We start from the raw sequence: 26,251 nt of genomic DNA on the forward strand, positions 1-26,251 counted from the left end.
CTTCACGACATCCCCTGGGGTTATCCTTCTAATATGCAAATGTTTTATGGTAACAGTTTGATAGACCCAGCCAATTGATGAAGGTAACCAGGACTGAGAAGCATGTGGAGATCACAAAGTCCTGGTCAACTGCACCTGTCTATTAGAGATACAAGCGTGCCTTGTTATTTGCCACCTTGGGTCTGTGATGGCATCAAGCCCAGAGATGCAGAGAATTTTGTCCTTCTTCCATTACAGCTGGAGGTCTAGTGAGAGGAGAGAGACAGGTAGCTCATTATCACGGTGTGATAGGTGTTCTTGTGCCGACATCCCAAAGGGGCAGCGAGAGTATAGACGGAGAAGGAGGCAGAAGTGCGGTGGGTATACTCTGGAGGAGTTTCTAATTCTATTTCAGGATGATTAAAGCCGTGGGTGTGAACAACAAGCAACTGTCAGAAACGCATTCAGGGCCAGAGCCAGTGTGGGTTTAGCAACACAGTAGGAACTTGGAGGCTTTTCCTTGTAGAAAATACCCTTGGCAGGTGTTAAGCATTGCACAAATATAGTGAAGTATAGAAAATGACGAGAGAAGCAAAGACAGAAAGGAAGATGAGTGGAAAATCCTCAGGATATGAGGGGTGGGGTAACAGTGAGCTGCAACACAGTTGGCGAGGATGGAGGGTCAGTCCCTAGTAACTTATGGGGATGAGGAAGGGGGGGCAGCCAATTCCTAGGATCTGAGGATGACAGCTCTGTGTTTCTTCTAGCTTAGATACTCAGTGAAAAAATAAGACAATATCTGAAGTAGGGCTAGCAAGGGAACGAGAACCTGTGCTTGAGAACTAGCCAAGTTTCATACACAAATGTGGTCTAGAGTTATGGGCAACATTTTAGCTGGGGATAGAGGTTAAGGATTCTCTGGGCATCACTTGAGAACACTACTTCATCCCTGCCCTTCCTGCCACCAGACTGCCACCTAGTCTCTAAGTAGCTCATCGTCTCTGTGTCTTGGTGATTTTGCTCTAACTCTTCCTTCCCTCTATATATCTGAAAATAAATCCTTGATGGACTACCTCAAATACCATCTCCTTGGTTTCTAGAGCTCTCTGCATGTCTCTTCTGTAAACTACAGCTCAATCTTTGTGCACACGGTACCACTTCCGGGCCCTTATCCTATCATCCTCAGGACTTATCAACCCAGTGCCTATAACTGCTGGTTTAGGAGAGTGGTACCTGGAAGGACAGACCCACCTTGAATGTGTGTGTTGCCCAATGAGCCTAAAACCTTCTTGGAGGCACATGCTTCACCGTTCAACATCTACTACCCTTTCTTAATCTACATTAATCAACAGACTTGAAGAATGCCCCTTGAAAACCAACATACTCTTTGGTTGGGAACAAAACAGATTCAGTAAATAGTATAGAAAGCCACACTGTGTAGGAATTGCGGTGACAAGGGCTGGGTAGATGGCTCAGTGGGTAAGAAAACTTGCTGTACAAACATGAGGACTTGAATCAAAATCCCCCAACAACCACATACAAATGTCATTTCTGGTTGCATGTGCCCATGTCCCCAGAACATCTGGGTCAAGGTTGGAGAGTACCAGGAATGACAGGCCAGCCAGCCTAGCCAAATCTGCAAGCTTCAGGTCATGTGTAAGAGTCTGCCTCCAGGAAATAATGAGAAGAGAGATAGCCCAGAGAATCCTCACATCTTCCTCTGGCCTCTATAGGAGGGTATGTGGGCATACAAACCCACAAACATATGTGAACACACACATGTACAAAACCACAAAGAAAAAGTTAGGGGGATAAAAGCCTCATTTGTCCCAGCATAATTTTAGTTGTTGACTCTGTGGCAAGTTAACAAATGGCCAAACCAAAATGCCTTAGGCACTAGACTCAACTCACAGTCACATGAAATTTAGATCTTTTCTGTAGTTACTCATACTCAATCTGTAGTATAAAACCAGCAAGCTCCCACAATGAATACAATCAGCCTTTTTGTTGCAAGGTCGTCATAATATACTCTTATGTAAATGAAATATATTTTGAAATAGTGCACATGGCAGGATTCTAATTTGCTAGGTACATCCACTCCTCAAAATACAAGGAGCTGTATTCATTTCTCTCTGCTTCCTAAATATGAATGCATTACACCAGGTCGCCTCCAGTCCTGCTGCCGTCCCTCCATGATGAACTGCACCCTGAACTGTAAGCCAAAATAAACTCTTCTGCAAGTTGCTTTTGTCAGGGTATTTAATCACAGCAATAGAGAGAGTAATTAATACAGTGCTATAGGTAAATTCTGGCTTAAGGTAATATTTAATTCTAAATGCTGGCTTAAGGCAGTAATGTTTTAGTCTACAATCAACAGGAAAGCAACTGTGGAGATCACGTTTGCAAAAGTTTCTGCATGTGTATTCAAGCTTTCTCTCCTTCCTTCACTCACATTTATTCATTGGCTAGAAGCTCTGTGGGTGCGTCTATTCGTGTCAGGCACAATATTTCAGGACATTAGACACCCTGATCATTGTCCTTATCCTTTTAAAAAAGCTGGAGTCTAGGGGAATGTCACCAAAACCAAATCAGTAAATGAGCGGAGGGCCAGAGGAAAAGGAAGGCGTTAGTTATGTGGGGCACAGGAGATGTGCTTGAGGGCACTTATTACAATAAGAACGGATAGGATGATTCAGGGAGGGGAGGCAGCAGGTGAGGGATTATAAGAAAGGAGGTTGGTAGGTCATTGAGTCTTTGGCCATCACGCCTTGTAACCTCGAAGCTCTCAACTCTGTAACACACAGAAGGACATACTCTCTAAGGTACAGAAGGTGCACTGACAGGGAATCTGGGGTGGACGAAGGGCAGAGTGAAGATACAGGTGGATCAGCTCTGCCCATAGGAGGCCAGATGTCTCCTCTTAACCATGTGATAAAGAGGGCATTACTATAAAAATATTTGCCAAGCATCTCCAAAGTATGAATCTTGGAGAGAGCTTTCCAGTGAGGGATAGAGGCCAGAGGAAGAGAAGGAAGGTCTACTTGCTGGCATTCATGGGCTTCTGTGTGGAGAGGGCATTACATGGGTATTCTTACATCAATCTTAGATGTCTTGCAGAAAGCTCCCACGGGGTGCACATGGTCATAGAGGATGATGACCCCCACCATCACCCTCATGCAGAACATCAGTGTCTCCTCACTTGTAAACCTGCTCCTGTACTCCCTAAAAGAAAAGACATAGTCAAGACATCACTTTTTTCTTAGAACTCATGGATTCTGACATTCACAACCGGATACCACTCCAGCCCTCCATGCCCCCAACCCCCCCTCCCAGAGAACTCATTCAGGACCTGCACCAACCAGGTTAATATGCTCTTGAAAAGACCCAAGATGATAATTTCTCTCGAAACTATCCAACCAGCAATTTAGTGCAAAAATACGGTAAATTAGAGGGCAGTAAATTCCCTTCTCTGCTTCCCCTCAGCAGCTAGCTCACCACGTACATCAACCCCTGCCCATCAATCCTGAATATTTTATAGCCGGCCCCTCTGGCTGTCCAAGATTATAGAGAATAATGGCTTCATTACAGAGAGAAAGAATCAGGCTCATTTCTACACAGCAGCTCTCTTGTCTCTAGCTGCAGTCTCTTCCTTTGTTAAGAAACAGGCTGCGGGTGAACTTGGACTGGCAGATATCTCAGAGAAATTATGTGCCTGGGAGTTATTTGTGGAGTTTAAATTTTGCTCACTTACCTTGATAGGGGCCCTGATGATTGCAATAATTTAGGCCAATGCTAGAGACATTTTTAGCATCAATTTCATTATGAATTAGCGCCACAATACAGACAATTACTATTTCTGTCTTGAAGTAAATCTTTACTTTGCTATGAAGGAGATATTTAAAATTAATACCCTTTTATGGGGCAGGAGAGATGGTTCACTGGGTAAAGCACTTGCTGCACAAGGGAGAGGAAATGAGTTTGGCTCCCTAGTGCCCATATATGTACGAGGCGGACATGATGGTTGTCCTGGCTAGTTTTATGTCGACTTGACAGAAGCTAGAATCATTGGAGGAGAGAAAGCCTCAATTGAGAAAAATGCCTTAATAAAATTGGGCTGTAGGTAAGCTTGTAAAGGCATTTTCTTGATTAGTGATTGATTGGGGAGGGTCCAGCTTAATGTGGGTGGGACCATTCCTGGGCAGGCGGTCCTGGGTTCTATAAGGAAGCAGGCTGAACAAGCCATGAGGAGCAAGCCAGTAAGCAGCACCCCTCACACCCTCCTACATCCATGTTCCAACTTTGCTCGAATTCCTGGCTCAACTTCCTTTAATGATGGACTACAGTGTGAAGTCTAAGCAAAATAACCTTTTCTGTCCTGAGTTCCTTTTGGTCATGGTGTTTCATCATAGAAATGGTAACCCTGACTAAGACGGTAGCCCACCTACAATCCTAGCTCTTGGCAGGCAGAGATAGGACATGCCTATAGCAAGCTGACTAGCCAGCCTAGTCCCACCAGCCAAATCTGGGTTTGAATAAAAGACACTGCCTCACTATACTGTTAGAAAGCAACCAAGGAAGACACCCAAAGTCAGGCCTGGCTTACACACACACACACACACACACACACACACACACACACACACACACACCACTGCATGCGTATATATATAAAAACACATGTGCATATCACACATGTGAATATGAGTACACACATGAACACCACACATATACATACATGCAAATATATAAGAGGACAAAAATCATTTTATATTTGGAGACAGTCAGTATTTATATTTATAAGGTGCTTGTGGTACTTTGGGGGTCCTAAACACTCTAGAGAGCAGGTGGTATTATGGGAATTACATTGAGCATCTGGTAACAGTTTAAGAATAAGGAAACGGACTGTGAAGAGAGATTGGGGGAAATTACTTTTGCAATGTCTTATCATTGTTATTCTTGGTTCTAAATCTTTACGGTATGTTGATAACACCCTCACATCTAGCCCACCTCTCCATTCCTTTGCAAGTCCTATAGCCTCAAACAAGCTGATAAAACTTTGTGAGGTCAACAAACCATCAGGGCTTCAGCTATCTCAGCCATAAGATGGATATAACATTGACCCTGACCACCCTAAGTTCCTTATGAAACTGAAGCAAATGCTGTACACGAACACTTCAATATGACATCTGAAAAGGGACAGGCCACCATCATCACATCTGAGCAGGTCTTAGCTTGGTGAACACTTAGCCACGCTCGCACGTCTGGTTTCACTTACGGTGTCTCCAGCATGACTTTACAGACACTGGTCATCGTACTGAGGCAGTCTGTGGTATTCTCTATGGGCAGGGTTTTATTCTAAATGGAGAGACACAAACACACATTAGCCCCACTAGCAGCACGCAGGTGAGGTACAGAGAGGACCCCCTGTGCTGTCCAACTTCACTTACTTCTGAGACAAAGTGCATTGTGGCATTGCTAAGAGTCTTCAGCATGGGCGTGGCTTCTGCATAGAAGAGGGACATTCGATTGGCCATCTCATTATTAACTTCATTCTCAATGTCTAGCTGATGAAAACAAGACAAGATACAGTTGTTAAAAAAAAAAAGTCACCATATCTGCAAACAAGTTATAGACAAAGACTCGGCCTTCTCTCTGTGCTCTGCCATGTGCAGAAGGGGAAACAGTCACAGAGCGACCATGATCCCAGCCATGGAGTCCCAGGCACTCACGTGCATGTTGTTGATGCGGTTACGACTTATTGTTCTTCTGTAGTAACTGAAGTCATTCTGAATAGCTGGGTTCCTCATCTGAAAATCCAGGAGAGAGGAAAGAAGGTTAGCTCCTAGAAACAAGTAGGGAGCAACATCAGGAGCTCAGATACGAGAGAGAGTCTGTAAACATGGCAGGACATTTCTTTGTCATTCAAAAGGCAGAGCAACCGTTAAAAAAATAAGAGCTTGTAACTCCAGTGTTCTGAAATATGTTCTGAAATACGGGCTGTATTTCAAGGGAAACATGTTTGTCTATTGAGAAAAGACACTTAGTAAGGGTTTTCTCTCCACTCACTTGACAGATTCCAAATTTCCACATGTAAGGCATCCTCTTAGGTTACGCAGAGCAACAAGAGTGCAAATATTTACCACATTATAAGTCTTCTCGGGGAAGGGGTTACCTCTTACTCTCCCAACCCCACTCCACAGCCTTGGCAGCATAGCCATAAGGCGGTGGTACCCAGTTGAACTTTCACAGGATGTGTGTGGCCTGACCTTCAGCTCATCGAATCGAAGGGTAAAATGTAAGATTTCTGCAAATTCCTTTGCCAGGGCTTGCTCCCGTTCCAGGTGCTGGGTTGGTGTATAGGGTGGACACGTCAGAGATTCCAATAAACTCTGTAGTGCTTTCTCTGAAAGCCAAGGGGAGAGAGAGACGAAGATATGTTTTAGGTGGACCAGAGACGTCCTTTAGAAGCACAGTGCTGAGTTCAAGTCGACATTCTCAGACAGGATCTGTGTGGCTATTCCCTTTCTTGTGTCTCCAATGCTCAGTTCACTTAGTAGTCTCAACTCCTGAGCCTTTTAGAGAACCAGGAATAAATGTACAGCACTCGTGATTCAAAGGCCAGCTGAGTTGGGGGAGAGGGTGCCATCAGTCAAACGTCTGCTGTGCAAACATGCAGACCTAATTCATACCTATAGCACCCATAAAATTTCCCCAGGTATTAGGGTACAGACATGTAACGCTAGCTTTGGTGGTGGGAATGAGGACAGAGGCAGAAGAATCAGAGCTCTCTGGGGCCAGGCAGTTTAGCCAGTCAGTGAGCAACAGAGGTAGATACCAGTGCCGGTCTCGGCCCTGTCCCCATATATAAGAGTCCCCAACACATGGGTTAAGTTACAGTGGGATTCTGCTCTTTGTGTCGTGTGCTTCTCTGTTTCTACACCCCCAGGGTATTTCTCTACAAACCTACCACCATGTTTACTTTAGTTATTGTTCTCACAATAATCTCATCCCTGCCGTTCGCTCATTTCTGATCCTTCTCCATTCCTTTTGCTTTCATATTATTTTTAACAGCGGAGTCATTTAACTAATCCTCTATGGCAGGGGTTGATACTCTGTGACCTGTAGGACAAATTTGGCCCACTGCTTTTTTTGTTTGTTTTGTTTTCAATATAAAAATTTTATTTAAAAGGTAGATATACTCATCCCTTCCTATACGGAATAGGGCTACTGGTGTTGGTACTCTAGTGTAAAATCTAGTGAAGACAAGACAGCTCAGAAGATAAAAAATATCTACTGTCTAGCATGTTACAGGGAAATCTGACATCACCGCTTTTATGTAGTCCTCATAGGGACTATGTCCTAACAGGGACTACCTCAAGACTTTGTTAGGCATCCCTCCAATGGGAACTCTCCATCCTCAGAGGCAACGAGGTGTACCATAGCCTGCTTTGATGGATGCACCTTTCACTATCTGTTGATGGAGAACCCAGCTCCTTGGAATTTCAGCTCACTTCCTCCAGATGCACACCGAGAAAACAGAGAATTTGATTTCTCTTCTACCTGAAAGCCCGAGGCATCCTTCTTTGCCTGTGAAATCTGTTTGCCTCACCCCCTTAGCTGGTCACTACAGAGTCTTCTCAATATCACGATCATGGTTTTCACTTCGGTTTTCCTCTTACAGTGTGGCACCCGTTTCAGTGGTAAATTAAAGCAGAAGTTGATGACTACCCTTTCCATTCTAGATATTCTGTATTAACAACAACAACAACAAAAAAAAAAAAAACCCCAAATACTGGCAGCGATTATGTCACACTGCTGGTGGCACAGAGCCAGTTTGTCAGCCTCATTTGCCTCCACTCGAGCTTCTGCAGAGTCATCCTATTTGCAGCTTTACTTGTTTTTAAAGCTAAAGTAAGAAATGCTACATGTATTTTCTTACATTTTATATTCAGCTAATCAAGTTGTTTTTTGTTTTTGTTTTTGTTTTGTTTTGTTTTGGGGGGGAGGGGATGAGGAAATTGTAGCTTCAGATAAATTCTATCCTCCAATTTGGTTTTTTATTAAGAACTGAGACCAGGACTCAACAGTAAAGAGCACTTACTACTCTTACAGAGGGCCAAGGTTTTGTTCCCAGAACCCTCACGGCTGCTCGCAACCATCTGTAACTCCAGTCTCAAGGAATATGACACCCTCTTCTGGCCTCTGAAAGTTCTTCTATACAAATGGTGCCCCCTAAACGCACACAAGCATACATGGGCATGCCTAACAGAAATAAATATTTAGGAAATGAGATCAGTAAGCTTTGAAGAGCAGATGAACACAGTGACAAAGTGACAAGAGACCATGAGCCAGCAGAGGTCCTCGGTGTGCCGGTCAGTCACTCCCAGAGAAAGCACGTGGCAGATGAAAAGAAACAGGAGTGATAGAAATTGCTCATGAATTGTCTGATAAGATATATGGCAGTGCGTGACTGTGAGGCATTTTCTGACATGTAGAGCTGTTCATTCTACACTCTCAAACGGCAAAGGACGAAGCCCCCTGTGGACCATGAAAACTGTGAGCATACACTCACCAAGACGAATAGAAAATTCGTAAAACCTCTTCAGCCTCACGACCAGAGGACAGACTGCATTCCAAGCCTTTTCCTGAAGTTGAATGTCATTGGGATTTTGAATTGCCTACAGGAGAGAAGGGGGATGGTGGTGAGTTTACTCTTTACGAAAAGCAATAAGCTCACGTCAAAGTACCCTAAACGATTTTAGTTTAAAAGATGCAATCCCTGGTGTGCTTTGAGAATTAGAACCACCTCAGTTGACAGTGATTGTCTGAACATTCCCCAAAGGGCCCGTTTCTGAAGGCTGTTTCAACACTTGAGCATAAGCTAATGCTTCTCAGGTAGATCCTGTCTCATCTTACTTTGCTGTGTTCTCGGGTAAAAATCTCTTGGAAGAGGAACAGACTTAGCTCTCTCCATTAGCACCCGATTCATCTGAAGACGGCTCATCATGAGGAGTAGAGGCTGTCGCTACTGTGCTTGTTCTATGATACACGTTCTGTTCTCGCCAGTCTGTAGTCATGTCTATACTTAGGGTAACCCTGAAGCAGACAAAACACATCTCAACAGACTTTTTCGAAGTAGCATCCTGACAGAGGTATATTCTCCTGAGGACGGTGGCAGAGGCACACTCATGTGTATGCTTTCCTAAATACATGAGCACAACCTTTTCAGTCTATACACGGCCACTCCTAACCAATCGGTGTGCTCACCCTTGAAGAAGACTATTTCTCAAGCTCAGCATTCCTTCGTACTTGGCTATTGTCTTATCTTATGCTTTTATTTATTTTTTTTAACCTCAGAAGACATGAATAAGATACTCTCCTTAGAACAGGTGGTTTCTGTTTGTCATGTGTGATGCTATTGGAATCACAAGGTTTTGATTGCACATGTCACCTTAGATCTCACGACTCAGAGATGCATGGGTTTTGTGTCAATATTGCTCTTACAGGAAGCCATCTACTGGCATTACTGGTTAAACATGAGTTCCATATTATTATTCTACTTTGCACTCTAGGAAGTACTAAGGCTATTATTTAACCATCATGTGCATTCCCTCTCTCTCTCTGTCTCTCTCTCTCTGTCTCTCTCTCTTTTCTCTCTCTCTGTCTCTCTCTCTCTCTCTGTGTGTGTGTGTGTGTGTGTGTGTGTGTGTGTGTGTGTGTGTGTGTAAGTTTTTTCCTTCTCGAAGGGTTTAGTCAACTCAGTGTTATCCTTGACTTACATCTCGAATCTCCGGTCCTGCGCCTTTGTAAGCCTGGAGGTCTGTGAGGATGCTCTCGGAATCTTGGAGGACAGCACTGATCTGGTTCCATATTTCTCGCTCTCCTTCTGTAGGCTGGGCATCTAAGTGACAGAGAAACCAAGACAAACAGAAGCTGCTGTTTACAAACAGCTCTCAAAAGGCCACAAACAATTACTGCTATCAGTTCTTCCTGCAGCTTTAGAAGACATGTTGTAATATTGCAAGCTGCTAGGAATGGAAAATGAATACGACTCCTGCCCAGGACTTATTTCAGAGTACTCAACAATCCTTTTGTACACATTAAACCTCATATGGTCAGATGATCCTAAGTGATCATTTATAAACTGACTTATGCAAAATGCACTTCTGTATACCTTGGAAGTACACTGGGTAACAGGTGGAGTAAATGTTGTTTGGGGAGCCAACCTCTTTTTAACGACCTTTTCATTGTATTTGTTCTTCCTTGAAACTATCACTCTCATTGTGGTCAAAATACATGATATAAAATGTACCACCTTAGTCACTTGACCTTGTAAAGCCAAAACACTGCAGTCAACAGGAAGAAGTACAGGATATTTCCATCATTGAAAACCTGCAGACTTGGGTATAGATAAAAGTGAGCCCCTTTTATACATATTTGTTTTGTTTTATATATTTATCTATTTTTATATTTATATATATTTATATTCTGTTCTTATATGTTTATATATTTATATATTGTTTTTATATATTTACCTGCATATTTTATATACAAATCAGCCTTAAAGCTCACATAATTTGGAACTGGTATGATGACTGAGCAGGTAAAGGCACCTGAAGCCAAGACTCATGACCTGAGTTTAATTTCTGGGAGCTGTAGAGGGGAAGAGGAGAACCAACTCCTGAAAGTTGACCTCTGACCTCCACATGTATGTCATGGCACATCCTCTCCCAAATAAATGAATTTAACCACAATCATCATCATCATATTATCGTTGTCGTTGTCATCATCATCATCATCATCATAATCATCATTCTTGGGTTCTTGGGTAATGAACCCTTGAGTTCATGGCAGCAGCATATCGTTCCAGAATGGTGGCATACAGAAAACACCAAGACATCCCAATATATTTATACATCCTGTATAAGACCCAAAAAGTGCGTAGAGTCTCTTGAGTATTCATCAGTTCGAGGAAATACTCTCAGAAAAGGAAATCCATGAAAGTGGGAGAGGCTAGTCTGAAAGAAGAAAGAGGTCCACAGGAGTAGATAGGATGTGCGCACAAGAGTTTCTTGGCAAAGACATCTAGGGAGTTTGCTGCCAGAAGGCCTGTTCTGCTAATCTTTGGTTTTGACTGTGTTACCCACAGAATTGTGTGATGTGCTTAGATCCCGATAAACAAAGGCAGCACTCTGATAGCAACAATTCACTGTCTGAGCTCTACAGCCAGTTCGCAGTCTCTGGAATCGCTGGAGCTCCTGCAGGTTCTTACCCCCAGAAGCATTTCAAGGAGGCAGGGGAAGAGGCTATCAGTGTAGAAATTTGGCTTTCATGGCCCTCAGAATTGCTATGAATCAGGCCAGTTTCTGTAAAATGATGCTACTGCTCAGGGAAAGAGGTGCAGACATCAGGTCATGGAACTGTTTCCAGGTATTTAAATCCTGAGAGACGGGATGCTGTCAGCAGATTTCGCTGACAGAGTGACAAGGGCAGAGTTGCATGAAGCCTGACATTCCTCTGACCAAACCTCAATTTTATTTAATCTTTCCACAATACAAAGGGCAGGTGCGTCAAACATGTGAGGTGTACTATTCACTAGCGGGACTCTGGGGTATCAGTAATAGATTCATTCACAAGATGGCTGATGGTAAAGTGAGCCCTGCTGAGTGTGTGAGCAGACTGAGCAGCAGGGGAGAGTTGATGCCAGATAAACCCAGAAAAGCTGTAGTCAACCTCATGAGGAACGATACCCTTAGTGACTTGAGTTTCAGCCTAATTTATTCAACAGGTCTTGCCAAAGACAGAGAAATTGGTGGTTTCCAGGGAAACCAACAAAAAGAAAAGAAAACCCATAAACTAGGAGGGGGAGAGTTGGGAAGAACAGAGGGGGTTAATGGCAGTGGGAGGGGAATAAGGAAGGAAATGGGAGTGCTAGGATCATAATAGACTGTATGTATTATGTGTACATGTGTGAAACTGACATGGTAAACAGAGAGCTAACACCTGAAAATAAGACAGGAAATTATAAACCCTCATGGGATTTCTGGACACCAGGGGAAAAAAGTTTTCTAGAAACAAAACAACATCACTTAGGGAATGAGGAAATACTAGGTTCAGGCAGGTTAGAAAATGATGAATGTGGTTGGGAAGGAATTGGAGAAGGCAGGTGTCTAGAATGGTGGCAGAGGTGGGAAGGAGGTCCATCCACAGGAACCAGGCAGCCAAGGGCCTGGTGGCTTGAAGAAACACAGCTAGGTTGGGAGGGGAAGAGGTGTTGGGAGAGGTCAGAGGCTGACCCAGGACAGCACAGGGAGAACACCCGATTTCTCCCAGCTCTCCAAATCCTTTGTTTCTCACAAACCCTGGGTAAAGATCATCAGGTCTGATGTTTTCCATAATTTGAGTCACTTCATATGTGTACTGGTTGGTTTTGTGTGTCAAGTTGACACAAGCTGGTTATCACAGAAAAGGAGCCTCAGTTCTGGAAATGCCTTCATGAGATCCAGCTGTAAGGCATTTTCTCAACTAGTAGTCAAGTTTGAGGACGCAGTCTATTGTGGGTGGTGCCATCCCTGGGTTGGTGGTCTTGGGCTCTGTAAGAAAGCAAGCTGAGCAAGCCAGGGGAAGCAAGCCAGTTAAGTAACATTCCTCCATGGCCTCTGCACCAGCTCTTACTTCCTGACCTGCTTGAGTTCCAGTCCTGACTTCCTTTGGTGATGAAACAGCAATGTGGAAGTGTAAGCTGAATACACCCTTTCCTCCCAGGCTTGCTTCTTGGTCATGATGTTTGTATAGGAATAGAAACCATGACTAAGATAATATGTTATCCCTTCTTGCTTCTCCAAGGTTTCCTCAAAACAATAGGGATATCATAAACAGGGAGTCTACATATCCATGAGCTAGGAAGCCTGTCACTGCAGAGAGAATGTCAGGGACATTTCCATACTGCAATAGTGGCAAGGAAGAAGACACAGGAAAAAACAAACAAACAAACCAAACCAACCAAACAAAAAACCCACAAAAACACCTACAAGGCAAATAAAAATGAGACCCTAGGAATGGAGAGATGGCTCATGGTTAAGAGCACCAGCTGCTCCTCCAGAGGACCTGGGTTTGATTCCCAGCATGCACACAATGGCTAATTATCATTATAACTCCAGTTCAATGGCTCTCAAAGGATCTGATGCTTTCTTTGGTTTTCTTGGGTGCTAGACACATACAAGGTACAGAAACATACATGCAGTCAAAACACTCATCATATGAAATTAAAATAGTAAATAATAGAAAAACCAAAAACAAAACAAAACAAAGAAAAAAATGAAGAAACGCCCATTTATTCAAATTTAGGAGTACATTGTGTATAGGGTTAAAAAAATTTCAGATCACTTATTTAGAGAAGGGACAAGCAAAATAGAGTCTATGTCCAAAATTCTGAAGGTTTAGAAAATTCAACAGAATTACGCAACTGTTTGTGGAAGAAGGTTGCCTTAAAAGGCCAGAGAAGATGTGTCGAGTCTCCCATCACATGGACCCATCATAACAAGTCAGAAAGGAAGAGTCTCATATGAGACAGAATTAAAACTAAATGGGCTATCAGAGAACAGATAAAATCCAAAAAGCATCCTCTTGTTGATCACTGACACAAAAGGAGAAAGCTTTCACACCACTTTGTAGAAAATGGAGGAATTTCTTAAGTGCTTTCAAAATAAACATCCTATAGAGTAGCCTTCGGGTGGTACTGCAGTTGGAGACAGCCAGCTCCTGTCTCCATGGCAGGTGAAGTGACACTTTCTTATATAAACTGACATGAACATTCTTGTGACCACAAAGTGTTTGCATGAGTGGCTTTGCGGTGGGGCGGGGTGGGGTGGTATCCTTTAAGCCACAGGAGGTGGACTTGGGGTGCTGGGTGAGGGCTTTTTACCTGACAGAGCTGCTCTCTTGGCAGCTCCAGGATGTGTAAACATGGACCTTCAGTCCCCAGCCTCCTCTGGGTAACTGTTCCCTTTGGCAGAAGTTCTGGAGTCCCATTAGGAATGTTTGCATAGTCCTGATTAGGGGGTGGGGTACAGAAACTCAGCCCCTCACTCCCTCTTTCACCAGGGTTTAGAGGTGTGTTGGCCCATTCTCTGCCATAATTTGTTAGTCTCACAGGATACCTGATTTCTTCCACTGTTATGGAATTGAAGTCATCTCCTCCCCGAGCCAATAGTTAAGCCCCTCAGGCCACTATGCCTTCTGGGCTAGAATGAGGAATATTTTCAAGGGATTCAAATCACCAGTGGGGCTATGTTCTCCAGTGCAGAATGTCAGCTGAGAGAACTCTAACCTCAGGTGTGTCCAAACATCTGATATTGTGGCAATGTTGTCACCTAAAAGGGTGTACAGACTGTGGCTGTGTGCTGCATGTGTCTTTCTTAGAGTCTATCTCATTATGAAAGTGGGGAAGGAACTGTGTAAAGCCAAGTGACATTTAGCATCGTCCCAAATCCCTGTGGAATCCCATGCTTCATCCCACTTTTATCCCACAGTAAACAAATAAAAAAAAAAAAACAAACAAAACCGAATTAATGAGAACTTTATCCATTATAAAGAGAACTCTGATCATATTTCTTTCACTTGATTGCATGTTTCCATGCCTGGTTAGTGTATAATATGTGCTCATGAACATTTGCTGATCGATAACTAAAAGAATGATTTGTGTATACTTTTCACCTGTTTTGAGATGACTTTATTTGAGACAGCCCACATGTTTCTGGCTAGTCTTGAACTCACTATACATGTATGTGTATGTATATATATATATATATATTGCTATCTATCTATCTATCTATCTATCTATCTATCTATCTATCTATCTACCTATTCATCTATCTATCTATCTATCTATCTATCTATCTATCTATCTATCTATCTATCTTTCCATCCATCCACCCACCCATCCATCCATCCACCCATCTACCCACCCATCCATCCATCCATCCATCCATCCATCCATCCATCCATCCATCCATCCATCCATCCATCAATGTATCTATCTATCTATCTATCTATCTATCTATCTATCTATCTATCTATCTATCTATCTATCTATCTATCCATCTATCTATCTTTCTAATGATTGCCTTGAATTTCTGATCATCCTACTTCTGCCTCCCAAGTGCTAGGATTACACATCTGTGCCACATACCGGGTAATTCTGGGAATGGATCCCAGGGCTTCAGGAATGTTAGGTAAGCACTCTACCAACTAGTTACACCCCAGGCCAGGTTGGAGATGGTTGGCTGCTTGTCTTTGAGTTTTGAGCTCTGGATACAGGGTTTACACACTTATCTTCTTTACTCTTACGATAGCATATCTCATGGAGATACTCAAGAAACGTGTGGAACAACAATGACTCGGTGGGGAAATGTGCCAGGTGGTGGAATGTGGGAGCTAGGAAGCAATGACATAAAGGTTCCATCCCCACACCAGATTCTGCCGAACAGCTCACACACTGTTCCATATCTGCCACTACGACGTCCATATTCACCTAGGCCCAAACTGACTCTCTCCTTCAACACTTGTGCTTAAATTTCCCATTGCTCAGTGCCCCAGTGCGGCTGGCATGCTACTGGGACGTCTGTTCTGTCTGGGAGAATAAAAAGCTGTCAAAGATCCACTCTTACAGTCCTGTAACTAACCCCACCTTGCTTTCTCCGACAACTTTGTGGGAGGCTTTGGGTACTCTTCCGGCACTCTCCATATTCAGACTCAACCGATGACCAGATTTTAAAAGTTTATTGAATGTTTAGATGTCAAGAAATGCCATCTTGAAAAGGACCCTGAAGAATTAGTGGCGGGAAAGGTTACTGTGTTTAATCCTCCGGCAACCTCGAGAGCATTTGCTAAGTGAATAGCAACTCTGAACTATGTTCTTTGCTTTTCTATTTTTAACATGAAGCTTGACTTTTTATGAAAATGTACACACACAAACACACACATTTATCACATTCATGTACATGTACGTGTACATAACAGAGATACACACACATATTCACATACACATACACACACATATCCACTTATGCACAAACACACATGCATATCCACATTCACATGCACACATCCAGATTCACACCATTGGGCTCTTATTTCCAAATGTAGCCAATGAAGTTTTGGGTGATGCTTCTTCTAGGACTCACACCCTAAATGTCTAATCACCTTCAGTTATTTTAGTGAACTGAGAAGAATAGCCACATGAAGAGAATGCTCATCCTGTCTGACAATGCAGCTGTAAAAGTCCTTGTGATTTACACAGGCAATTTCAGAAACCAATACTCCTAGGAGGCCTGGAACACCTGTATCCAAGCCATTATTGAGGCGATGATTTAAGGCTCATTTCGGACTCGCTGCTGTGGAAAGTGTGGAAACACATCATAAGCATCGTGACCTTACACACCCACATTTGTTGTCAAGAACTTACTGAATTCCATGTGTCTACAATTTTTAATAGATAAAACCACCCTTTTATCAGTCAAGATGAAGGTATTATTTTTGTTCATGGGAAGGGACTATACTGACCTCGCCTCCTTGGGCTGTAATTGCTAGTCCTGATGCATGTTAACTGCTGGTGTTTTGCGTGTCACTAGAGGCTAGGTATCCCTGTGGAGGATGCTGATGCTTTGCTCAAAGCAGAATGCTTGGCATTCCTCAGCGCTAATGGGGGAGGAAATAGTTGCCTTTGTTTGTCAGAGAGATTTTCAGTAAAGCTACCACGGGGAACAACCGCAGGCCTCAAACTAGAGAGAGGCTGTCAAAGGGAAAGACGTTATCTCTATAAATCAGCCAAGGCCTCGTCCTGTCTTCAAAGGCAGCAGGGATGAGCACCCCTTTTCCCCACAGCCTACTTAGGCCTGTAAGGACAATCTGACAGAGAAGCAAATTAACCTAAAATAATCTGAGGAGAAGATACAATTTACGAGATGTCTTTGGTCTTGAAGGCAGCCCTGGCATTTCATCACGAGGATGTATGACTATCTCTGTGCCCCGATGACTGCTGGGTAAACACTGGAGGGAGGAACAGCAGAAAGGATTTGCCCAAACCATAAATTAAATCTGCAGCCCCTCTTCCCACCCACTTCCTTACTCTCGTAACTCCTCCCGCCTTTTGAATAAACTAAGAGACATAAATAATTACCTGGTGTTAACTTTGGGGGACGTCTAATGGTAATAACCTATAGCAGGTTACTGTTTATGGAAGCAGCATGAAATTGCAAAAGTCCATTGGAAAATGTAAGTGGGACCAGGCTGACACATTTGTTTGGACAGGACATTAGTCATTACACACGAGAGCCCAAAGATCTTTCCACGGAACAATCACCCCAGGGACTGAGCAGGGCTAGGTGGGTGAAGGATGGTGAAGGGTTGTCTATTTTGCCACAGGATCCCTAGGAGGAGGTGGGACTCTAAGGCTGTTTTGAGATTAAATTTAACACTTATTGAATACCGCCCTCAAGGCAAGCCAGCTAACCTCTCTAAGCTCCAGATTAGATCTTGGGCCTAGAAGGGGAAGTTAATAATAGCCCTGCTTGTTTCCTACCTGAAGGGATGTAGGGGAAATTTAGACAAGGTTAAAGGTCTTAGAAAGTTGGAATGCTAGAATGCTATGGAATTTAAAAAAAAATTTTTCTCTGTGTTGGTTTATACATAAGAATGCATGTGTGTGTGTGTGTGTGTGTGTGTGTGTGTGTGTGTGTGTGTGTGTGTGTGCGCAAGTATAGGCACATAGGCACAGAGGCCAGAGGCCAGAAACAGTGACAGTCGTTATTTGCACCTTGTTTGAGAGAAGGTCTCTTGTTTCCACTGTGAACACAGGCTGGCCAGCCTGTGAGCTTCCAGGGATGCCTGTGTCCTCCCAACTCCAGGTGAAGAACCCTGGGGTTGCAGACACGCATTACCACACCCAGCTTTACTTGAGTTTGTAGGATCCAAATTCAGGTCCTCACACTTACATGACAAATTCTTTACCCAGAAAACCACTTCTCCAGGCCCCATTAGAGCATCGTTGTCCTTGAGGACTTGTGTCCTATCCAGAATCTGCTTTGTGGGTTTATTCTGTTTTTTATTTTATTTTATTTTATTTTATTTTATTTTATTTTATTTTATTTTATTTTATTTTATTTTATCTTTTGTCAAGAAAAAGGCATTTGGGCTAGAAAAAGACATTTGGTCATCTAATGAAAAAAAATTTTTTCCCCTCTTTCGGATTCTCCAGCCTCCTCTGAGCCACTTTAGCAGATGCAAAATTGGCAGATGGCAGGTGAAAGAAGAGATCAGTTGTGGCAGGAAGTGAACCCAAGTCCTCAAAGGGATCCCAGATGACAGACTAAGCTGATACCAACCATTGTTCTCATGAAGAGGAGACTGAAGCCTTTTGTAAGTACGACGATGGGGTGATTTTTATAATTTCCTTACTAATCACTCCCTACACACCACTTTTACCCCTGGATTAATTTATGAGACATGAATTTGTCTCATAAGAACATCATTTTTAGAGATTTTCCTTTAATTTTTAATTATGTAGGTATGTGCATGGGGGAGGGGGACATGTGCACTTGCGTGCAGGTGGTCCTTGGAGGCCAGAGGCACTGGTTTCTTCTAGAGGTGAGTTACATGTGGTTATGAGCCCCCTGGTGCTGGTGCAGGCACTTGAACGTGGGTCCTCTGTGAGAACCATGTGTGCTCTTTACTGCAGAACCTCTTCTCCAGCTCCTCCATTGTGTTTTGCTACTCTCTACTAAAGAGTATTTCTTTAGCCTAATTTAGGATACGTTCTTCTGGCTAGTACAGAATTTGATCTCCGTCGAGATGTGACTAATTCCTGTACTACTGTCTCTGATCTACTTGCATCTGATTTTCCCAGTGAAATCAAAAGTCCCATCCAGAAGGGATAAGGCCTTCTAATGCTCTCATAATAATACGGCACACCCCATCTTTCCAGGTTTCTTTGCCCCCATCAAGAACTTACCACCATAACTGCAGCCTCCTTAAAAATGGGAGGATTCTTTGCATATGGCCACTCAATTACTGTCCGCCAAAACTACTGAGAATATACTTCATGCTCAACAAGATAGCAGACACAGGATGAGACAATAGTCTTAAGACTTGATTTTCTATAGATCCTCATCTCAAGAAAGTGAACACTAGTGATGGGGTTAATATACAGCAGCAGCAGAAACCTACGTTGTTCAGTTGTTGACAGTGTGTCACGCAATGCCTGAACCGACACTACATCACAGATGGCAGCGTCTGTGTCTGCCTCCCCAACCAGACTGCAATGCAAGATCTTCAGTCAGTTGCACCATGACTAAGAGCGGCTGGTACCCAGAGCACCTTTCAAGATCGACTGAAAAACTTGATCGTAATAACCATAAGACAGTCATCTGCTTCCATTTAACATGAACAGAGAATGAAAAGGTTGCATAAATGTAAGTACAATGGTGTTCAGCTTTAATAACGATATCCTGTAATACATAAAAATACGGATGAACCTTGAAGGTGTTATATTCGTTGAAGTAAGCTAGTAACAGAAAGATGCACACTCTGTGATCTCACTTAGGAGAAGTACTTAAAACTGTCAACTGATAGATGCAGAGTATAGAGTAGCATCAGGGGCACTGGAGGGGGTGGGCAACATAGCTGCTAATTAGCAGAAATGTAGCTCTTGTTATGCAAAATGAGTCTGTTCTAGTTGTAGGCTGCAAGGATTGAGCTAGTTAAAAACAGCATATTATACAATTAAAAATCTGGTGAGATGATAGAACTCATGGTGGAACAGAAAATATAAAAAAAATGGAAAGTAATTAAATCTATGTGTGAATCAGTTTCAGCCTTGATTAGTCAAAAGCCTGTTAAATTTTCAATTTGAGGAAATCAAGGAAACCTCACTGTGCTGACTATATATTCAAGGACACAAAAATTAATGTTAATTTTGTTGTGTGGAAACTCACAGTGCTGCGACAAATTTTCATACTGATATGGAAACAAATAAAAGTCACGAAGAATATTGCTTTCTTTCTAATGAAGAGAACAAGTCACCTAGTATACAAGCAAAGCCTTTGTGATTTTTATTGTAAGAACTGAGGCTGTGTGTGGACTGAAATATAATCATAAAGGTAGGACAATGGGGACAGGTGCTTCCAGGTTTAGCAGAGGGTAGGCAAGAAAAGGTAGGTTCCACAAACACAGGTAACAAGCAAATAATGGAAATATTCATATGTTTAAACCATGCACAGATATTGGCCTGGAAGCCAAGAAATCCTAGGAGTTCATGTCAGAATGAAAATTGGTGTCATCTTGCCGGCGTGGTGCCATGAAGCCAATGCTGACAAGAGTGAGCGCAGGATGTAGAATGTAAGAAGATAATCCTGGCTGTGGAGCTCTGGGGTCTACCCAGAGGCATAGGAGAAAGCTCAGGTTTTAAATACCCCCACGCTCTGCATCCTATGAGAGTCCAAAGCAGTGACCATCCGCGGGAGCATTCTGTGGAATCATGGGAGCCAAGGCATGACTCTGAAGCCCAGTCAAGGCACAGTTTCTATAGGAGTCAACATGGGAGATACAGAGCTGACTCAGCGAGACAGGGAACACCCATCTACAAGACACCATCAGATTAGGTGGTCTGTCTACATTATAGCATATTCCACTAACTGGCATCTCTTAGTGATTGCTAATATTTCACTGAACGGATACCATATTTTATTTGCCTATTCATTGGCTCATGAGCATTTGGGTTTTATTTTTGAGCTATTATGAATAATGCCACATGTAGTACTCAAATACAAGTTTGTGTATATGTTTTCATTTTGTCGGGCATAAACAGCAACAGTCTGACCATACAATAACTTGAACCTTAACCCCGAATCACTTCAAAATCTCTTTTAAAGCAGAACTGCCATTTTACTTCCTTATTTGCCTGAGGATTCCAATTTCTTCATAATCTCTCCCAGACTTTTATCATCTCCATTTTGATGATACCCACCCTGGTGGGTATTCTCTCATGGTAGTTCTGTGTTGGCTTTCTCTCCTAGTTAATGATACTGAATATTATTTCCATGGATACTTATCTTCATTGACGAGATGTCTGCTCAGATATCAGAACAATCTTTGATAGATCAAATTGTTTATTGGTAGAAAAAAAATTCCCCCCAAGTGAGTTGCTTTTGAATAGTTTAAGATAGTTATTCTCGTTGTTGTTGTTGTTATGTGTTGGTGGTGGTGGTGGTGGTTAGGGTGGTGGTTTTGGTGTGTGTGTGTGTATGTGTGTGTGTGTGTGTGTGTATGTGCGCGCACATATATGTGTATGTATTTGTGTGTTTGAGACAGAGTGTTACTTTGTAACTTAGGCAGTCCTTAAACTTACTATATAAAGTCTCAACTTGCCTCAAACTCACAATACTCCTTCTTCTAGTTCCTCAGTTCTAAGGTCACAGTTATGTAACTACTATGCCTTGCTAAGCTATTTGAACGTCTATTGTCTTGGAGAATATCACTCAAAATTTTTAAAAGCTTGCTTGCTGTAGCTCACCTGGTGTCAAACACAATGATGGCTACCTGGATGCATTAGTTAAAGAGGGTGACCAACTGGCTGAGTATAAGAAGCATCTAGAACACATCCTTACAGACTAGACCACTGAGTCAGAATTTTGGGGTGAAGCTTTTATAAAAAAGAGCTCATCATATCTAATCACTGCAGTCTGAGAATTACTGTAACCACTTATGCGGAAGGCTGATGCCTGTTGTCAACCTTGGAGGTCACTGTGGAGGCTCTGACTGAGCAACTCCATAGGGTTTCAGGCATACTTCTTGTGTAATGTCCTTCAAACCATCACTCATGAGAGAACATTCGTTCATCTCCCTCACCACAACCCAGCCTCCTGGCTTTCAAAGAGGAAATGGAGACACAGTGAGGAGGCAGAAAGGGAGAGAGAGCGAGAGCGAGAGCGAGAGCGAGAGAGAGAGAGAGAGAGAGCGAGAGAGAGAGAGAGAGAGAGAGAGAGAGAGAGCAAAAGGATGAAAGAAACAATGAAAAAAGATAGGAGGAAAATATATTGTGGGAAAATATAAGCATAAAGCATAGAACTAACTGCTAAGGTCAACAGGAATTTAAATCAGATCTTTGCCACCGAGGAACTCAAGGACAGATGTATCTAATTTTGTATTATGTTTTGACCCAGCTTAATTATGTCTCTTTGACCCAGTTCAATTATATCCATCACTGACTTCAAAAAGAATATTCAACACTGAGAGTAGATGTGCTAAATTCATTTAAGCTGTTACTACATGCCACTCCAGCCGGCCTTCCTCTCTCCACCCCTCACTCCTTAACTCTTTACCACCCAGCCTTTAGATAGAAAGCAACAAGTCTCAAATGTCCTTTCCCAAGGTGACTGGTGACACCTGACTTACTCAACCATCATCTCCCATTTAAACTGTTCTCTTCCTAAATTGTTCTCTGTGTGTCTGTATTTGGACCCATTTGCACTCCCAATGTTCTCCCCACTGCCTAAATTTGGCCTACTGTGTTCTCCTTTTACAAGACCATCATCCATGCCTGACGCTCCTGTAGTACTCAACCCCCACCCTCCCAACATAAGGCCAGTTTCTGGGTCACAAAACAGTAGGGCTCAGGCTCTGACCCCAGGAATCTGAACATAGAATATTCTTTTATCTTTCTACTGTGGCATCTTTCCAGGACTCTGTCCTTACTGAAGTCCCTTTCAGTGTAGGGCCTGAAGTTCTCATCTATTCAGCTCTCATCTGTTATCCCATCTCCGGAAAGGATTTTAGCTCTTCTGTGTGGATGCGAGCTCTAATTATGGGCCTCCTGCCTTGGGTTAACAACTGTACTTATCAACATCTAACCCAACCAGACTTCCATTCAAGTCTTCCGCCCTCCCCTTTTTACCAACAGGTTTTTGGTACTCTGTCTAAACTGGGATTCTTGCTGTTCTTCGAACACAGCCTTTCTATTCTAATCTCTGTGCCTTTCATCATACTGTTTCCATCTGTTGGAAAACTCCTCACCCCATCTGTGCCTGCAGAAAAACTTGTCATTCTTTAAAGCCCACTAAAATGCCACCTGTTGCAACATGCATTCTATTCCTTCTGTGGTCCTCCAATTCTAGAACAAGATGCAAGTTCCATTCCCTTCTGTCCTCTGGTGGCATGCTATGCCTTTCTAAACTCTCCTAGTTTGCCTTCAACTAAATGCCAATCTAGTTTTCCACATCAGTTCTCATTTAGCTCCATCCTCTGCTGGTGTGTGGCTGACATGGATGTCATATTATACTCAACATACCCTTTCTTGATGGGGCTGCAACCTACAGACTCAAGGGAAAATTCTTCCTCAAGTCATTTTCTACCTCTCTAACCAATCATTGTTCTTTCTTGGAAACCTCTTTAAGAAATAGTGTATCTAAGCCAAGGGTTGCAGTCCTTTAAAACCAATACTCAGGAGGCAAAGGCAGGTTGATCTCTGAGTTCCAGGCCAACCTGGTTTGTAGAGCCAGTTCCAGGACCATCAAGACTACACAGTAAAACCCTGTCTCAGGTGGGGAATGGGAGGCTGGGGATATTTAGGACAAAGAGAATGTGTTTGCTTGTTTCTTTGTTTTGCATTTTCATGAGATGTGTTTAGTTTGTTGAGGAATAAGAAACGTTTTTCCTAGCGAGGAACAGAATGATGGTAGGGTACTTCAAAGAAGCTGCAATGATGAGCATTTGGGAACAACAAACCTGGGGGTGGGGTGGGGTGGGGGTGATGGTGGGGCAGTGGCTAGAGGAACCCAAGTTCCCATATCACCTTCCTAATCATTCCCTATGTGGCTTTAGCTCAGTTAACTCTCTTCCTAGAGTTTAGGGAAATAAAACTAACCTTGCAGAGAATATAAAAGGGATTTGTTTTTTCCATGGAAAAGGAAGCAGAAATTTGTACATTTTGTTAAATTTATAAGTTATTTCCAGATTATATTTATAGTCCTCAAAGAAAGCCACCAGGCACAGAGATCCAGTGCTTCTTTCCTTGTCTTGAAAAAAAATTATAATATCCGTAAAGAGAGTGTTTGTATCATGGACATCAAATTTTAATCTCTCCAAATGTATGATTTAACTCCCAGGATCTTTCCTGACATAGTACAACAGTGTCCAAAGCACGTGTCTGAGTGTAGTGACCATAGGGAAAAGGAACTGAGCCCTCTCCAGGCGACCTTTCCTGCTAGGCAGGGGAGAGGAGCTTTCCAAGACAAACCTTTGAGCCCAAGGGAGGAGCAGTTGGAAACAACTGTTTTAGATCCTTGCAAGTGTTATTTGTACTCTTTCAAGGTTCTGAAGATTAACCCTCACAAGTAACTCAACATTCATGACAGGGTAGAAAGCCAAAAATTCAAGACAATTAGACAATCAGTGGTGGCCACTGAATTCTAGCAGGTAGGTGGGAGTCAGGGCAGATGCGTGTGGCACTTAGGGCTTCCCAGCAAGAAAGGACATGGAATTACTGTGGGCTTTAGATGTTCTAAAACTGTGAATGAATGGAGTCTTTAACATTATCTTTAACTACTGTATGTATTGAATTCGATAATTCAAAATGCATGTTATAAAAATGGAAAAGAGTGGTTAAAGTAGCAAAGTAAGGTGGTTAAGATTATAGACAGCTTGATAAAGGCTATTACTGATGAATCTCACTTTAACAATGATATATGCACATATGCGTGCACACATACATACAGACAGGCAAAGATTTCAGAAGGATCACAGGTAAATTCACCTCTTGAGCTCAAATCCTTATCAAACCAAGTGGAAATGAAAACATGTTAAACCTAACCAAGTCAAAAGACAACAATCAGGGCGAATTGAATTAGATCAGAAGCGAACTGTATTTCGGGAAACACGACTAAGATAGTTTTCAGAATTCATGAGTTCTGGAGACATTTTCAAGGACATCACACAACACCTGTAGAGAGCTTTCACTGTGCAACTTGGAAAGGTCTTCTAAGATTTAATTAACAAAATCACTAGAAAGGTTAACCTATATGTGAAGATGTTCTGACCATTTTCTTTAACAGAGATAAATACTTGACAAATTGAAGTTTCGAACAAGTTAAAGCCGGCAGCAGATGTGAGTACAAAAGAGATATCTGGCTGTTGATACTGTGGGTTGCAGTTTAAAACACAAAGACTGCCCTACGACCTGGAGTCTACATTAAAAGAAAAAAAATAGATAGGGAAATTCTAGGCTGTGGCAAGTTGATGATAAAAACTCAGGTAATAACTTTTTGAAAAAAAATGCATATGTACATATAAAAAACTCCTGAAATAATTTTACGTAATTAAATAATACATAAAATAGACTGCACTGATGAGAAATAATAAGTCTGGTTTCTGATGGTGGTCACCTCTTTCTTACATGTATAGTGATATTTAATGCTAAGCCATGTCAGCTAATGTGCTTGCTGCTTTTCTTTGTAAGGTGGAATAGTATTATATACCAAATCATAGAGAAAATTTTGATGAGATTTATGCATATTCTACCACAGCTAATCCTTTTGAAATCAAAGAAAATTATGGGTCAATTAAAATAACCTTCCTTTGGGTTTTTAAAAATCATAAAGAAATGGTGGGGGAAAATTGTTTAGAAACAATGTCAGGACAAAATGCATAATACCATTTGGATTTGGTTTGAGTCCCATACAGAATCTCTATAATTTCCCTATGAACAAGCTGCAAAGTTTCCGTTATTGTGCTGTAGTGCTTGGAACTTACTTTCAAAATCCAGGAAGAAGTGTGGATAATTCTCAATTTCCCGGGTCAGGACTTTGAGCAAGTTTCCCATGCCAGCAAACCTAGGAAAGACAGCACAAAGGCAGACACCATCAGGGATGTGAAAAGCTGACTCAGAACTGTCACCTCACAGCTCATCCCTGAGCTGCTGGGTGATAAGTGTCTCTGAGGTGGGTCTCTCCAAAGCACGTGAGGGAGGTGTGTGTCATGGGCCTCTGGAGAACACACTTGTACCCTGCATCCCGTTCACTAAAAATCCAAAGTGAGTAGTATCCTCTTAGAAATTAAGCATCTTTGAAGCAGAATTCGGTTATTTCTCTAAAACATTCCCTTTTCCTCTTACAAGCCATGTCACCATATACCTGATACCTCTGCTCTGTTTTGTTTCCTGCTATCATAGAACACATCACTGGACAGGTATGACAGAGTGTCACTAAAATAGCTGCCAGGAATG

General features: G+C 42.4%; 1 protein-coding gene across 1 annotated transcript in view; it reads right to left on the bottom strand.

Moving 5' to 3' along the window:
• Cyria (CYFIP related Rac1 interactor A) overlaps positions 1–26,251 on the bottom strand; it is a 67,182-nt gene that overhangs the window by 8,020 nt on the left and 32,911 nt on the right. The window contains exons 2-9 of the mRNA XM_032907483.1: positions 25,780–25,859; positions 9,759–9,880; positions 8,552–8,657; positions 6,246–6,382; positions 5,709–5,786; positions 5,427–5,543; positions 5,255–5,334; positions 3,075–3,201 (exon numbers count right to left, since the gene is read on the bottom strand). Coding sequence (XP_032763374.1) covers positions 3,075–3,201; positions 5,255–5,334; positions 5,427–5,543; positions 5,709–5,786; positions 6,246–6,382; positions 8,552–8,657; positions 9,759–9,880; positions 25,780–25,849 — 837 coding nt within the window. The 5' untranslated portion in view covers positions 25,850–25,859. The remainder of the gene's footprint in view (positions 1–3,074; positions 3,202–5,254; positions 5,335–5,426; positions 5,544–5,708; positions 5,787–6,245; positions 6,383–8,551; positions 8,658–9,758; positions 9,881–25,779; positions 25,860–26,251) is intronic.

The sequence above is a fragment of the Rattus rattus genome, chromosome 7 (genome assembly GCF_011064425.1).
Source record: "Rattus rattus isolate New Zealand chromosome 7, Rrattus_CSIRO_v1, whole genome shotgun sequence".
NCBI lineage: Eukaryota > Metazoa > Chordata > Mammalia > Rodentia > Muridae > Rattus > Rattus rattus.